This window comes from Balaenoptera acutorostrata, chromosome 4, assembly GCF_949987535.1.
Source record: "Balaenoptera acutorostrata chromosome 4, mBalAcu1.1, whole genome shotgun sequence".
NCBI lineage: Eukaryota > Metazoa > Chordata > Mammalia > Artiodactyla > Balaenopteridae > Balaenoptera > Balaenoptera acutorostrata.
Genome location: NC_080067.1, coordinates 15034898 through 15052497, shown reverse-complemented (window position 1 = coordinate 15052497; position 17600 = coordinate 15034898). Strand labels below are relative to the sequence as shown.

The window sequence follows — 17600 nt, the reverse complement described above, 5'->3', positions numbered from 1 at the left end:
TTTTAAGTCTAACTTATTATATACATTGATCTAAAGATCATTGTCACTTAATCTGAACTATGTGGTCAGCATCTCAAAGCAAAATATCCTAGATTTAATAATGCTTATTTAAAGAGTTACAAGATACTTGAAGGAAATAAGTGGAGAAGCATGCTTTTCAACTTAAAGAACATGCTTGTTAAGGTTTTTGACCAATTTAACATTTATTATTTTATTAAACATCTTTTTTAAACCAAAATGCAATCTAAGAACACTTAATCATTCATAAAGTACTCATTAACCTGTTACCGCAGTGTTGAATTTGGTGTTCTTTATAATAAATCGTGTGTTATAATAGGCAGGATCATCTGAAAAAAGACCCTGGGAGCTCACTCTGGGTTGCCTGGACAAGGAGCCCCCTGTGACCAGGGTCTTCCTGCTTCTCCCAGAGGAAAAGGCTCCACCCAAACAGCTTCCTGTGGGACCAATGATTTCATTCTCCTGAAGGAGGGGCCTCTAACCACTCTTGGACCCTCAAGGCCCACAGGTTCTGGGCAGCTGCCTTTCCTAGACAGCTCCTGTAAACAGCGTAACACACCAGGTGTCTGTCTGTCACCCTCACTGGAAAGGTTGCTTTTGTACCAGACCATAAGAAGGGAGAGCAACTTAGGGGGAGGGAATACAAACCCACAGTGTGCAGCCAGCACAGTGCCCTGGTCTCAACATGTGTCTCTGTGGGGACACTGAGAGATCTGGGAAATCCTGCCTCCTTTTCTTGTTGATCTGTGGCTTCCAAGCTTCCCAAGTAAAGCGCATTCCTTAACTCACGCCACATGACACTGAACAAATGCATCCCAAGTTCTAATGCATGACAGACGATGACCACAGAGGGAAAGCACCTTGAACACTACAATACTTGCTCTTCAAAATGAGCATATTAATTCAAATTTTAAAAACATATTCACTTGGCTTAATAGGCAAAATGAAAAAAACCACATGCAAACTTCCATTCAACTTTAGATGATGATTAATCAAGGATCAAACCATGTACAGTAAGTTGTAGGAAAGACAACACCCTTTAGTACAAAATTCTTTTACCTCTAAAGCCAATTGCTGCACTTGACCAGCTCCATGGACTCGAAGAAGAGAAAATATTAACTTAAAGTGCCCAATGCATTCACTTTCAGAGCCTAGGAAGTAAAAATAAAATGTTTAATTTTTATTTCCAAGAGATGTTCTAAATTATCCACCTTTAGGAAACTGATACACATTTTTGTTTACTGTCAATTATAAGTCTCTGGTAAACTTTTCTTAACGTTTGTGACACAAAGTGAGTGAAGTATCACTAAGGATCAGTAAATCTTAAGAAGTTAAATGATATTAAACTATCTTAGGTTTGTTTTGTCTTCATTTCCATCCCCACCCCTAGTTAACCCACAGGGTAAAAACAAGAAATTTATCGAACACACAATCCAAATACAACTCAAAAATTAAAAGTGTAAGGTGGTATTTTTACTCTTTACCTCAAGACTGTAGAGCTACCCTTGTCAGCCAAATTACATTTGGGGAGAGTGTGACATCATCTGGCTTTTAATTAAGACTGAGTTAGAACCCTGCCACTTGAGAACTACATTATAAACAAGTAAGTGCCAAATCAATAGCCAGCTTTACTGCAATTCCTTTGTACCTAATATGTCAACTCCAAACAATAAGAAATGAAGTTTTCTTCAGATTTTATAATACTGCCTTTAAAAACATCCCCATGTATATATACCATGGGAATGACTTATTTTCTTAAACAACATTTAATTATTATTGGTTATTTTATTTGAATAATGTATTACTGTAATACATAGTGAAAAGAGCAAAGAAGTACATGAAAGATAATATTAAGTGTTAATAAAAAAGGTTTGAGATCTTCATGTAACTTAAACTGAATATATATTGTTTTAGGTTTTATATTCTATATTTGTTGTCAAAAATTGGAAGAGGGCTTCCCTGGTGGCGCAGTGGTTGAGAATCTGCCTGCCAATGCAGGGGACACGGGTTCGAGCCCTGGTCTGGGAAGATCCCACATGCCGCGGAGCAACTAGGCCCGTGAGCCACAATTACTGAGCCTGCGCGTCTGGAGCTTGTGCTCCGCAACAAGAGAGGCCGCGGTACTGAGAGGCCTGCGCACCGTGATGAAGAGTGGCCCCCACTTGCCGCAACTAGAGAAAGCCCTCGCACAGAAACGAAGACCCAACACAGCCATAAATAAATAAATAAATAAATAAATAAATTAAAAAAAAAATTGGAAGAAGCTTTCGGATTTTCACCCATCCATCTCCCTGAAGTCAGGCAAGAGTGATAATGTTCTTGGAAATGTCCTTCTTAAAGATGTTTTAAGAATGACAATTCTCACTTTATTATTTCAGTTTTTATACACCAAAAACTTCAGGCAGTTTTTCAAAAACATGGCATTGTGTTATGGACCAGAACACACAAAAATGAGATCACCTAATAAATAAAATTTAAGCGCTTATATTGATACTTGGTATGTCAATTTATGTCATCAATGTGATATTTTACACTAGCAAGTTACTCTGCCTTCTCAACTCATTGAAAGTCATATGCTCTTAGAGATACGAATTATTCTAAGCATGGTGACCTGACCTCTCTTTCCAGCCTACTATTTAGAGGTAAAAATATTATGGAGTCAATTCTTCTTAATGTTATACAAAGTATAACATGATAACCAAGTACAATTTTTCCTGCATTTCCCTGGTAAAATTGAGAACTGGAATTTTTGGGCTCTTCCATTGTAAGGATCTTACTCATCAAGGGTATAGTCACACACCTGGATTATATTTTATAACATTTCTCAGAGCCTCCAAAGCCATTTCCACTCTTGGCAAGCGGTCTCCATGTTGCTCTGACTCCACTTTTGCAGAATGAGTGATAGCCATGAATGTGTGGAGGTACTGGGCCTGGGAGCCTATATAATCCAAGAGACTTGCAGCAAATGCTTTTGGAACCTAAGTTGAGTGGAAAAATATTTAAAAACAAGTGTGCCCTTAGAAATAACCTATAACAAAGACTCCAGAGCAAAAAAAACAACAACAAAATACTTCAAGCCATGAAAGTGATTAAATTATACATACACATGAATATACCTATGGATTAAGTGGGGAGAGGGGGAGAAAGGGGACAAAACCCAATTGCATTAGGAAGTGTTTAACATTTTTGTCCAAATCCATTAGAGATTTGATATACTCCCATCAGCATCTCAGTATAATAATTCTGAGATGAGTATGTCTTCCCTTTACCAAGGTATTGATAGTATGATATGTAACTTCTATAATTTGGTTATATTTTTATATTTAAAAATTATATATATTTAGATTATAAATTCAAAGGACAGTTTTCAAAGACATTTCACAAATCACTGAACTCATTCTGCTTAGCAGCTATTTATAGATATTATTCTGTGATAAATAGTAAATGTTACAGCTTAGTAAATTCTTTTTTTTCCAAGAGCAAGCTCTTTGTTTTAGAGAAATAGCCTCACTTCTTTCTTCCTTACAAACCAATCAACCAACAAATTCTCTTTGCCACCCCTCCAAAAAGAACTACAACAAAAATTTCCTACATGATTTCCAAGCACTACGGAAGGAAAAGAAGATCATTTGCTTCCGGAGGTGATTAGGCATCATCACAAGAGATGACCTGGTGTGACCCCAGTCATCTTCTAAAAATTCTCTTCGCTTTCCACCTCTATTTTCTTATTTTCTTCTAAAAATGGGCCAGAGACGGACTACTGTCTGGTGGTCTGATATTCAACATGATGGAATGAATATGTAAATAGCCTTACATTTCCATGAGAGACTAGTAAAGCTGAAGGCATATATACATGATACAGTGGGGTAGCATTATGCATAAAATATCAGGAACAGCTGGGAAAGGAATAAATTCTTATTCACGAATCCACAAAATTAAATTCTTTAACATTCAAAATAAAGAGGATCATAAGTTATCAATGGTCACCCCATCACACACCCAAGTTAGTATAAAGCATTTGGCAAAAAACAGGTATTATTTCAATGTATACAGTGTGAATAAACTAGTAGCTTTCAATAACAAATGATCAAAGGTGTCAGACAAAATTAAAAGGAGAGAGCTTACCTCGAGTGGGAAAGTAGGGACTTCATTATAGACCCTAACAAAAATCTCCCCTACAATAAGTTCTTTGGCATGATCACTGTAGACAAATTCTGATCCATAGGTTTTGTCACAGTCACCCTTTTTAAAAAAGAAAACAGATTGTTAGAGGTAAATTGGAATCATTAGTGTCTGGTTTATTAATCTATCCATATTCAGTTTAATAACTTAGCAGATAAATAACTTGAAAGATCCATTCATTTTCCAGAGGGAAAAATGTGGTGGGATACACATCACAGCACTCAATGCAATTTTAAGGTTTGTAATCAGTAATATGGACTCTGGAAAAGGCATAGAATTATGTTATTTCTTAACCCAAAGATCAATATTGTAACTCATTTTAAAATTTCAAAAGATCACTGAGGTCAGCCAATGAAGTGTTCATAAGCAAGTATGACACGTGGCTCTTCTCTCTCCGCTCAGCAAACATTTGGCCCAGTCAGATATAGGGTGATAGAGCTAAGAAATGAACACATTTGGACTGGTTTTAAAAAGTAATACATTAAGTGAAAAGTGCTGGAAAACAGGGTCTCTGAATAAAAAAGCAAGGTAATAGTAGATGGGTTGACAAAGCAAGAAGAATTTCCATTTAAGGACAAGGAAAAAGATAGGAAAGAGGAATGGGAAAAAAATAGCTCCAAGAAGATTTAGGTGGAAATCACTCAAAATTTAGGTTGGACTAAAATAATATGCAAAAGTGTTGTTGTAAAGTTGTAAAGGGCTAAACGAAGAGAGAATGATGTTCTCTCCTGGTGAAAGAATAGATGATATATAGAAATCTGAGACTTGTTCCCCCTAGCTCTGCAATTCTCAAAACTTCTATCAATGAAGAGCTCTGAGTGACTATCATGAAATGAATTCAAAACCAAATTTTGAATAATTCAGGACACCCAGTGATGGTTACTCTTTAATGAAGTCCAAGCCCAAAAACACAACTTCTTCTAAACCATCAAGACTCAACCATCTAATGTATGTATTATCCAGGCCTTCTCCTTATCTCCCATTCTACTTACTGTCTTTTGTTTTTTTCATGGCTTAATAGCTTCTCCTCTAGAAGGTGGCAGGATAGGAGAAATTATTCAATTTTGATACCAGAAAGCAATTTTAATTTACTGAGGAAAAGAGGCTAAAGAGAACAATTAAAACAGAGCTTCTGGGCACAAAAACTGGTTAAAATAGAAGACAGCTATATGTAAGTGGTAATTAAAAACACAACAAAAGGGCTTCCCTGGTGGTGCAGTGGTTGAGAGTCTGCCTGCCAATGCAGGGGACACGGGTTCGAGCCCTGGTCTGGGAGGATCCCACATGCCGCGGAGCAGCTGGGCCCGTGAGCCACAACTGCTGAGCCTGCGCGTCTGGAGCCTGTGCCCCGCAACGGGAGGGGCCGCGGTGGTGAAAGGCCCGCGCACCGCGATGAAGAGCGGCCCCCGCACCGCGATGAAGAGTGGCCCCCACTTGCCGCAACTAGAGAAAGCCCTCACACGAAAGAAATTAAAAAAAAAAAAAAAAAAAACACAACAAAAAATCCTAATGTATATTAAATACAATAAGAATGCTATTATTAAATGGGCCAAATATTAGGTAGCAAAAGCTATAGGCTTGATCAACACGCAATGGAGAAATAATGGGTTTCTGTTTCGTCAATACTAAGTTATATTTCCAGAGATTCCATTAGAGTAAGAAATTTATAAAACAATAACATACTTTTTTAATCATGTTTTCTTGTTGGGATTCAAGAAATTCAAGTAGTTCTGCTCTTGTAGAATTGTTCCATATCAAATAGGGGCTCTCTGTGTTACTGTTAAGCATCTTCAAAATCTAGGAGAAAGAACATTACTGTTTTATAATATTTAGGAAATATATTGAAATTACCATTCATTAAAATTGTCTATGACATGCCAAGCACTGTAATAGGTGCCTTAAGTATAACAGATCTCAATAATTCTAGCAAGTTTGTTAATATTTTCCATTTTGCAGCTGAGAAAAATCAAGACTGAGAAAGATCAAATTATTTGCCCCAGGTCTCACAACCCTTAAGTGGTGAAACTGGGATTCAAATTTGAATCTGTTTGACTTCACATTCTTAACATTTGCTCTGCTTTGTGAAAACTACAGACGATATTCTGTGTTAAAGCATTTTATAAACTCAGTAAATGTAAGCTTAAAAAGAATCATACCATACTGCCTTTACATACATATTTGTTGTTGTTTTTTGGCCGTGCCTTGTGGCTTGTAGGATATCAGTTCCCTGACTAGGGACTGAACCCGGGCCCTCGGCAGTGGAAGAGCAGAGTCCTAACCATTGGGCTACCAGGAATTCCCTAAATGTTTTAATAAGAACTTTTTACACTTCACATTTACAGAGCTCTGTGCTAGGAGGAAAGCAGTGGGTTATTACCTCCATCTTACAAAAAGAAATCCAACCCTTGTTTTCAAAACATGAACTACTAGTTAAGTAAAATGACTGAAAAAATTTATCATGAAGAAAATTTTAAAACTCTGAGAAGTGGCAGTTTAAAATAAGCATTTTATTAAATCCAGATGGAGTCCAGGCCAAAATTTTGAAGTGTTACTTTTTTTTTCTTTCCTGTAGTAGTTAATCAACAACTTGTTAGTATTTCTGGAAAGAATGTTTTCAGTCAGCAGAATACTTCACACTGGTGAACACAAAGTCCGGAAAAAGAACCAAGATCAAGATCGGCATCTAAAGCTCTTCCCTCTTACTCAGGGGATCTGAAAGGCAGTGTCTTGCACTAAAAAACAGACTCAATCAGATTAGATTAAAAAAACAAATAAGCTGTTTATAAGTTCTAAAAATATTTTACATTTGGAACACTGAGGCCTTTTTTCTTCTAAAACTATTAGATGATCATCAGAGAAAATGAAATAAAATATAAATAGCCTACAATTCTACAATTCAGGGATAACTACAGTTAACATACTGATACAGATCCATCCATTCATTCATTTTTTTAATACCAAAAATGGGATTTAACCTTTTCACTTAAAATACTTTAAACATCTTTTAATGTCTTCCCATATACCTTTACAATTTGAGGCTTCAAGATATTCTATTTAATGGATTTCTATAGGTTAATTCTCTAATGCTTAGATTGTTTCTCAATGATTCTCACAGAAGAGGTTGGGCGATCTGCCACGATCATACTTATTTTTGTCATGAATGCATATGTGTGTATATACTGACTTTTACGATTTCAATGCTGACTGTAAGTAAGTTATAGCTTATAACAAACAGCTAAAAATAGACTCAGGGTCTCCTGACTCCCAGTTCTCTGTCCATTCCAAGTTCACTCTCTTGTCCTGTTCCTTTCTGATTCAATATTATCAAGAATTATGGGGAGCTCTACAGCTGAGAAACATGAAGTTAATCTACCCTTACAGAGAAACTGGACTTGTAGAGCTGATAACATCAGCATCAAGCCACAACAACAAACCAAATTTCTTAGCTGAGAGAACAAGCATGTGAGCATTTTCAATTTTTAGGTTTCCGAGAGCAATCAACATTGTTATATCCCCCTACTATCTAAAGAATCTTGCAATATTTATCAAAAACCCAGGCTACTTTTGAAGCACGTACCTCAGTAGCACTAACTACAGCAAGTTTTCTAGCAACATAGGGGGTCAGCATGCCAGCTACACTTTTCCTTATGGTTGGATTTTCTGGTGTTGCTTGTTCTTCAGGCAGATACCCTCCAAGGCGACTTAGAGCACGGACACTCAGTTTGGCAAGACTGTTGGCTACTTCCTGTTATAAAAAAATTAAGACATTAAGACATTAAAATAGATCTGCTGTCTTACACAGGCAACAGTACCTTTATGGAATCAAAACGGTATGGAACATATTAAGGAACAGAAAGCAAAAAAAAAGAAACAAAAAAGTCCCCAACACTGATGTCAGAGAGTTTATGCATTAGAGCTTATTCTTTCATTTATATGAAAGACCATCAGAATCTGTGTACTCATTTATACCTAATACGGTATCTTGTAGATAACTGGAAGAAGCACACTGGGGGACAGGGTGGGGAATAGGGATGGGTAGGTAGATCTGATCGCTAGAGGCACATATCACAATATGAGTAATGAATGACAGTGAACAGGAAAGGACAGACAGAAAAAAAATATCTGTAAAAATCAGGTAAGTTCTCAAGTGTTTAGGGGAGCTAGCCCCAACAACACTGTTATGATCTCCCTGTGATACACAACCATAATTTTGCAAAAATAAAGGTGACTCTGAGTAATCAAGAAAAGATTAAGTTATGTCCAGAATATGCTATTGCAAATTCCCTTGCCTCGAATCCTTCCGAGATAAGTGGTTAAGATAAAAAGTTTTGGGGCTTAAAGAGCAATAAGCTTAATAATCTTGAAAAACAGTTTATGCCTTTGAGGCTTTGAGCTAGGGCTTTGCTTTGCATTAACCTATGGTATGGGTTCAAATTCAATGTTAAAGTAGTGCTTACCTGCTGGTTTGTTTCTTCACTTTTCTGAATACCACTCTCTTCTAGTGTGTAGTCATAATTAAACAGATAACCAAGCAGATGCCACAAAATTCCAGCTTGCAATAAGTGTGTCTGTAGCCAGAAATCCACAGCAAAAGAGCTGACACATTCTACCCCAAGAGCTGCCACCCGTGGAATACTCTGAGAATAAGAATAATGGAATTGATTACAGGATTAAAAAAAAAAGCTCCCAAGAGAAACAGGCTCTGAATGTATGTCAAGCTAGCTATCTTATTGTGTGTTTATCTCCTCTTATATTTTCAATTCCAGTTTATATCTGAATCTTATATCTTTTAAAGCCTAAAATTAAAAGTAACCCTGTGAAAAAACACAGAATTACTACTTTTAGAAAACTAATTAATTTTTAAATTGAAGTATAGTGGATTTACAATATTGTGTTAGTTTCAGGTGTAGAGCATAGAGATTTGAATTTTTTGCAGATTATATTCCATTATAGGTTATTACAAAATACTGGGTATAAATCCTTGTGCTATACAGTAGATCCTTATTATCTATTTTATGTATAGTAGTTTTATTTGTTAATCCCATACTCCTAATTTGTCCTTCCTCACCTCCCTCTCCCTTTTCTCTTTGGTAACCATAAGTTTGTTTTCTATGTCTGAGTCTGTTTCTGTTTTGTATATACATTCATTTGTATTATTTTTTAGATTCCAAATATAAGTGATATACAGTGTTTGTCTTTCTCTGACTTATTACATTAAGCATAATATTCTCAAGGTCCATTCATGTTGCTGCAAATGGCAGTATTTCATTCTTTTTTAGGGCTGAATAACATTCTGTTGCATGTGTGTGTGTGTGTGTGTGTGTGTGTATACACATCTTAAGCCAATTGTCTGTTGATGGGCACTTGGGCTGTTTCCATGTCTTGGCTACTGTAAATAGTGCTATGAACATTGGGTGCATGTATCTTTTCAAATTAGTGTTTTCATTTTTCCAGACATGTACCCAGGAGTGGAACTGCTGGATCATATGGTAGCTCTATTTTTAGTTTTTTTAAGGAATCTCCATGCTGTTTTCCATAGTGGCTGTACTGTACCAATTTACATTCCCGTGAACAGTGTATGAGGGCTCTCTTTTTTCCACATCCTCTCCAGCATTTATTACTTGTAGACTTTCTGGTGATAGCCAGTCTCACTAACGTGAGGTGATAGCTCATTGTGGTTTTGATTTGTATCAGAATTACTATCTTTGAGGCTAGTTAGTGTCAAAGACTGGAATACAGTTTTCTTTGTTTCACTTCTTGTACTAATGTGAGGTGATAGCTCATTGTGGTTTTGATTTGTATCAGAATTACTATCTTTGAGGCTAGTTAGTGTCAAAGACTTGGGAATACAGTTTTCTTTGTTTCACTTCTTGTATTTTTAATTTTTAAAAATACTGATAAGGCATTAATAGCAATGCACATGCTAGTGATCTTAAGTGTATCAATGATATCTTTAGTGCAGGTGTACAGATTTACTTCTTTATACCAGAGTTTGCATTCTTTTTTTTTTTTTTTTTAAACATCTTTATTGAAGTATAATTGCCTTACAATAGTGTGTTAGCTTCTGCTTTATAACAAAGTGAATCAGTTATACATATACAATATGTTCCCATTTCTCTTCCCTCTTGCATCTCCCTCCCTCCCACCCTCCCCATCCCACCCCTCTAGGTGGTCACAAAGCACCGAGCTGATCTCCCTGTGCTGTGCGGCTGCTTCCCACTAGTTATCTATTTTACATTTGGTAGTGTATATATGTCCATGACACAGAGTTTGCATTCTTATTAAACACTTCTAAGGACATCAAGTAAATATAGTTGAGGACATTATTTTCATCAGATTTCTTATTTCTAGATACCTTAGCCTGGGATCAGCACTCCAATCCTGTTCTATTCCAACACAACTGTTACTCTGCCCAGTTACCTGAGAAATCACTCTCCTTCCCAGCCACCTATCACATCACCCACAGACAACTTCCCTTGGCAGTACTAGACTGGGAGGAAACAGCAAGCTCTCAGATCCCTATAGCCTTCCCACCAGGCAATGACTCGACTCTTAAGTTTCAGGTTTTACATGGTCATTTACTTTCATTAGATTGATTTAGTCTAGTCTTCTCTCTTGCTTCCATGCCTCTGTTCAAATGTTCACATAAGACCAACTTCCCTCTAGATATGTCACTCTAGTCTTACTCTCTGTGGGCCAGCCCAGGAACAAAAGCCACCATTTACAGCAAGGCTTCAGTGAAAAATGTAATTTACTTGAAAATAATTTTAGGAAAACAACTTGTTTATAAATTGGGGACTGGCTACCTGACAAGAAAACCCACTGCTGACTGAATCCAGAAAGTGGTAAAGATGACCTCTACCTTGCCAAAATAGAGCACCCGACAGAGATCCCTGATGATGCCAGGCATTTCTGTGATCTTCTCTCTGCATTCTTCAAACTGAGAGGCCACACTATAGCATTTGCTTATGTGTCCACACACCTGCAGACAACACAAAAGAGAGAAGAAAAAAAAAAAGTTACGTGTGCATTCCTTATTTAAGACAGTGGAAATCAAATCAGCGGAGATTCGTGAATAATGCTTAATGGTATATATGACACTCCAAAATTAAACAGAACATTTCTATTGAATTATTAGTATTTCTGGTTAAGATTCCCTATAGATGCAGGGTTGGCAAACCATGGCCACTAAGGCTAACAGGCCAAGTCAACCATGACCTGTTCTTGTATGGCCAGAAAGCTAAGAATGGGTTTTACATTTTGAAAGAGTTGCAAAAATCACAAATAAAAATATGCAACAGACTGTAAGTAACCTGAAAGCCTCAAATACTTACTCTCTGGCCCTTTATAAAAATAAGTTTGCCAACCTCTGGAATAAAGTATTTTTGTCCAGAATTCTAATAACGTACTATACTTAAAAATAGGATGAAACTCAAAAGCCTGTACTCGATTGTTTTATATTCTAAATTTTGCTGGCATAAACAAAAGGCCACATAAAAAGATGCATCTACAGTGATCTTAATGAACTCCTGATGGATTTTCTATTAAAGAATTCAACAGAAAAGAAGCCAATGAAAACACTAGGGATCGGAGAGGGAGGTAGAGAAGGAAATTAAGGAAGGGGATGGAAGATAATGAAACAAAAGTGGCAAAATGACAAATGTTTGAAACTGGGTAAAGGGGACACAGGGATTCATTATATCATTCTCTATTTTAAGAAAAAAAAAATTAAGCCAACAGATTACGTATGATTTAGCACAGTGGTTCTTAAAGTGTGATACACAGACCAACAGCATCAGTATCACTTGGGAATTTTGTTAGAAAAGCATATTTTCATGCCCCACCCCAGACATACTGAATCAGAAACTCTGTGGGCAGGGGACCTGGGAGGCAGAGCTCAGCAACCCAGGTTTTAATGAGCCCTCCAAGTGATTCTCACAGATGTTAAAGTCTGAACTACTGGTCTAGCGTAACTTTCTTGGAACCATATGTTTTAGTCTTACCTGTACAGACATGTCACTTGGTTTACTAGAATGATTCAAGACAGCCACACAGCGACTAAATGCCTCTTGTAACACCTGCAGAAAAAGAAGTCAGCCATTAACTGTCCATTTTGACTTGGAGTCTGAAAAGCCTTTTCTGGTAGGGATAAAACATTAATAACATTTTAATATCAGAAACTTGGCAAGGAAATGTTTGCTCAATTAACATTTGTTAAATAAACAAGTAAACAAAGGACCCTGAAGTTTTTTTAAGCATCCCACTATGCTATTTTGCAAGTAATATTAAGCTCACCAATTTTGAATCCAATATTCTCCAATTCACGTTATGAAATAAAGCTCCATTTATTTTAATTTTGGTATTATAATATAGAGAATAATGTTATCTGTTGCAATAAATTAAAGAAACTGTATCAACTGTATTTGTACTTGGTGAATTATTTACTGCTAAGAGACATACAGTTTGCCTAAACTAGCTTGAAGATAAGAACAAAGGTCATTCCATATTACCTCAATTCCATTCTCCCTTCTGAGCTCTTCAGCATTGAGGGCTGAGCAGTTAACAGTATGGAAAGCCAGCTCTGCAGCAGCAGGCAACAATGGTGATTCTTTTGAGAAAAGGAGGTCATCTGAAGTTTCCATTGTTATTGTCCTAATTAGCATGGGGTAGCCTGCATATTTATAAGGCTGTAAATCTGAAATAATCATGGTTTTAAGTTAATTTTGACACTATGTTCAATTATGTTACCAAAAAAAAAAAAGATTAAAATATGCAACATCTTAAATGTTTCCTAATTCTAGTTTATAAAAAGAAATTAAACAAGTACAAATCCCTTGGATCTTTTCAACTAGCGAACTTGTTTGGTTGACTTTTCTAAAATGTTTCCACTAGAAAAAGAGTATTTTCTGGTAGATTAAAACTGAACTTTGTGTATAGTGGTTTTGATCCTTTGCAGAATATCTGCTTTCTATGTTGTCCATGTGATCTTTATAACTTTTCACCTGATCACAGACAGCAAGACATAGCCAATGCACCAGAGACCCATACCTCTTTATAAAGAGACAGAAACATTTGATTTAAATGAGAGTGAATATTTTATATTCTGCTTTCTGAATAACAAGAGTACTTTTCTATTTTACCAGTTATCATAAAATAAACGTTTGAAAATACTGAATATAATTTGTTACTATGAATACAAAATAGAAAGTTAATTTATTAACTGTATTTGGCTAATTCCATATTTTGATAAGCAAATTTAAAAGTGAAATCTGAAATATACTGGTGCTCAATTCTTGTTCTTTTCATTCTTTTTTTTTTAAACTAACCTACGAGGCAGAAATATGTAAATTAATTGGCTTTGACTTTATAAGTATCTCTGTCATCCCACTTGAAATCAGCATAAAGCTTTTTGCCTTTTGAGGATGACAAATAATCTGCTTTAAATTAACTCATTTCTAAAATGGCTTAAAAAAAAAAAAAAGCCCCTTGGAACTGGTCCCAGTAGTCCTAACACATACATACATAAGAAGAAGAGTGAATTAATGTTAAGTTCTATCAGATCAGGACCCCCATCCCAACTTACTGAGTATAAACCCCCTTTGGGAAATGTGGAAGACAGCCTGAAAAAACATTCTGACCTTGATAATATACCAATGATGAGCTACAACAGCACCTTGTGGCTAACACAGATTTACCAGCCATCAAAAAACAACCACTGGTTTGAAAAAGACTTCTTTAAACTCATTCTGATTAGTGATAAATGCCATATAACTGAATGCTTTACAAATGTTTTCTGTTGAGTTCATATGCGAAAGTGAATCAATTAATCACTGTTCTCTAATGACCAAGCTGCTCAATCCCCACACTGTCCCCTCCAATACCTATACTGGAACCCTGCTTGTCTTCAATTACCCAACACTCCTGCTTATCTCAGATCCCCACTGTCCTCTCTTTTCTCCCATCATCCTATAGAGCAAATGGGTCTCCCACTTTGTGTGTAAGCCAAGTTTAGTTTCCAAGCCAATGGACACGTGCCACATTGAACCCAACTCCCACCCTCAACAGAGTCTTAAAAATTCTCAATGTGCGCCTAGCTTTCTGGCTGCTACTGTTAGGGCTACCACAAATCGCCCTGAAAACATGCTGGAGATTTCCAATAACCTGTATCCTGAAATTGAAACAGAGCAGGACCCTACGGTCCTTGCCCCCCATGTCCTCCACCTGTGCAAAAACTTTAGCCAAAGAATAAGTTTAATCAGAGAAGTGAGGAAATACAGAAACAAAGGCAAACAGTCAAAGGAGACCAAATAATAGTTTAGTCATTAAGCAAAGTCAAGGACCTTTAGTTCCTCCTCAAAGGCTACAGATAATATTCTGAGCCATATCCTGTGAGCTGTCTTATAGATACTGAAACTCCTACCAGGTGGAAGAAGTTAACTACATTATGACCAGATTATAGCCATGACATAAGCTGCCACAATTCTGAGAACTGGGCTCGAGGAAATGGGAACAAACTGACCCTGGAACTGAAGACTAACTGTACTTAAAGCAATCAAGATGACACTGGTCAGACCACCACATGACCAATTTTAAGATGACTGTCAGAGCTGACTGTACTGTTTCTGCATGTAGCCCCTTCCCTCAGCCTATAAAAGCTCTTGCCCACTGGTTTGGGGTGGGGGGAATCGGCCTTTGAACAGGCAGCTGCCCTCCCTCCACCCCACCCCGTTGGTTGCTGGCATCCAAAATATAGCAAACTTTCCTTTCCACCAACCTTGCCTCTTTATTGACTTCTGAATGGCAAGCAGCTGGATCCCACTTTCGGTTAGAAAATCACACCTATTTTATCTATAAATTTTTCAAACTGTCCCAGAGGATCAGAGGGTTTCGAAAGCTACCACAGGAAATGAGGTGTTAAGGGATATATATGATCATTTGAAAAGTTTCTGTTGCTTTTTAAAAACCAGAACACTCTTGGTGTTTTCAGCCTTTAGAAGATTATGGATAGGTACAGTCTTGTAAAAGACATTTAATGATCCTTAAATACCAGGTCCATTTTAGATCTCATTTAATATGTTTACTGCTAAATAGCTAAAGACAAAAACTAACCAAGTACCTCCAGAGAACAGAAATGTACTTTAGGACGGAACAATGAAATCTGGTTGGAAATGTAAACTATTGAAAAACACAGGTAAGAAGTGGAAGGTATAAAACAAACAACATTTTGGGTCTAACTACAGAAAACTACTCTTTTACTATATCTAAAATGCAATCCTAAGAGTCTTTTGCAATAATAATTAGAAATAGGCTGCAGAAACAAGGAGCATGGTAGAATTAGCTGGAGGGTAAATCAAAATTTGAGAATAACACATGCCTTACCTTCTTTGTGACGGTTGAAGAGGATGCTCTGAGTTTTCAGAATTAAAATTATATTCTCTGGATCTGGTCCATCTGTTATTTTTGCTGATTTGGTACATAAAAATTCATAGGCTTTATTTACCTTTTCAAACATATCCTGTATGTAACCAAAGACAATTAACTTTTGTAAACATCTCGAATTACAACTTAGAACACAGACGATTTGTATTTTGCCAGTAAATTCTTTGGTTACTATTTTGTTTTGTTTTTTACATTAAGGAATTCATTCCAACTGTAATCTAGGTGGTATACTTTTTTTTTTTCATTTATTTATTTATTTATGGCTGTGTTGGGTCTTCGTTTCTGTGCGAGGCCTTTCTCTAGTTGTGGCAAGCGGGGGCCACTCTTCATCGCGGTGCGCGGGCCTCTCACTATCGCAGCCTCTCTTGTTGCGGAGCACAGGCTCCAGACGCACAGGCTCAGTAGTTGTGGCTCACGGGCCTAGTTGTTCCGTGGCATGTGGGATCTTCCCAGACCAGGGCTCGAACCCGTGTCCCCTGCATTGGCAGGCAGATTCTCAACCACTGCGCCACCAGGGAAGCCCCTAGGTGGTATACTTTTAAGGTGAAACAATTTTTTTTTCCAAATAGTTATTCAATGATCTCAGTACTATTTACTGAAAATTTTTCTTCAGTAGCTTATACCATATATGTCATATTAAACTCATACACACCAGAGACAGTTTCTGAGTTGTTATAAAAATAGTTATGATAAGAACTACTGTTTTTTGAGCACTATGGCAGGCACTGTGCTAAATGCTTTACATACATTATCTCACTTAATCCTCAAAACAGCCTTGTGAGGTGTGTACCCTTATTAACTTCATTTTTAAGATGTTAAATAGCTTGCCTAAAGTCACAAAGCCCATTGCTGACAGAGCTAAGACTCACACCCAGGTCTGACTCTATCTGTGCTCTTAAACTACTATACTATAATGTTGCTTATCTATATGTTGATCCTTGTACCAGTATAACACTATTTTACTATTGCAGTTTTATAGAGTATTTTAATATCTGGTAGTTTAAGTCTAGCAACTTAATTCTAATTTCAAAATTTCTTCCTATATTGATTGTTTTCTTTCCCAGATGAATCTGAATTGCTTTAGATTTCTCAAAAAATGTCCCAGGCTTTTGATTAAAAATCCCTTAAACATATAAAAGTGACATTTTTTCAATGCTGTCTTCCTATTCAGGAATACTGCCTGTCTCTAATAAAAAACACTAGCCCTGAATCAGTGGAAATTACTCCAAGTTTCTAGTAACAAACTATGAGTACTGTTTTTAGTGGTCCTTGTCTGATTTTATCTTTTATGAATCTCCATTGGCACTGTAGTAGGAAGCTGGAAAAGACAAGATCAGGGAATGCTGGCAGCAGATGACTTTAAGTCTGAAGCAAATTTTCTACTTTTTCATTAAGAGTGATATGAAGTTGGATGTCATTAGAAAAAAATAAATTACCCAAAGCAATCTGGGTGGCAATGGCATCACCTACAAATGAGTTAAGTTCACCCACATCCTAAGTTTCAGTTATTTATGTGACTGCCCTTTAGAGTTAATTCTCAAACAGACATGGGTAAGGAAAGAGAATAAAACCCAAAAGTTACTAGTCACAGGGTAGTCCTTTTGATAAAATGAGAGAAGACCATTTATGCTGAAAACTTGGGCACGTGGGTCAGAGGTTAATTAAACATATACTGGACATATATTATGAGGCAGACACTGGCGCATAAGATGAGTGTATCTTTTCTCTGGCTGAAACAGTAATAAAGCAAAAGCAAGTCAACCCCAAAGCCCTAATTCCAAAGGCAGTACATACCCTCCCTTCTGGATTCTTATCAGGGTGGTACTTCTGTGCAAGTCTGAAGTAAGCTTTTCTAATCTTGCTCTCATCATGCCTACAAAATAGGAAAACTGTTTCATGAATTAAGTAAGGTGCAAGAAAATATTTACACAATCATCTAAAATGATATTTTAAGAACCTTA

General features: G+C 36.8%; 1 protein-coding gene across 5 annotated transcripts in view; it reads right to left on the bottom strand.

Moving 5' to 3' along the window:
- The window catches only part of DNAJC13 (DnaJ heat shock protein family (Hsp40) member C13), a 124700-nt gene that overhangs the window by 22535 nt on the left and 84565 nt on the right, over positions 1 to 17600 (bottom strand). For all 5 annotated transcript variants that reach the window (XR_450889.3, XM_057545165.1, XM_007180932.3 and 2 more), the window contains 11 exons: positions 17434 to 17512; positions 15580 to 15715; positions 12711 to 12895; positions 12204 to 12278; positions 11063 to 11182; positions 8658 to 8837; positions 7778 to 7945; positions 5884 to 5997; positions 4144 to 4260; positions 2819 to 2996; positions 1078 to 1169 (listed from right to left, as the gene is read on the bottom strand). Coding sequence is in view for 4 of the 5 variants with exons in the window: in XM_057545165.1 (XP_057401148.1) it covers positions 1078 to 1169; positions 2819 to 2996; positions 4144 to 4260; positions 5884 to 5997; positions 7778 to 7945; positions 8658 to 8837; positions 11063 to 11182; positions 12204 to 12278; positions 12711 to 12895; positions 15580 to 15715; positions 17434 to 17512 (1444 nt within the window). In the remaining variant the exon portion in view is untranslated. The remainder of the gene's footprint in view (positions 1 to 1077; positions 1170 to 2818; positions 2997 to 4143; positions 4261 to 5883; positions 5998 to 7777; positions 7946 to 8657; positions 8838 to 11062; positions 11183 to 12203; positions 12279 to 12710; positions 12896 to 15579; positions 15716 to 17433; positions 17513 to 17600) is intronic.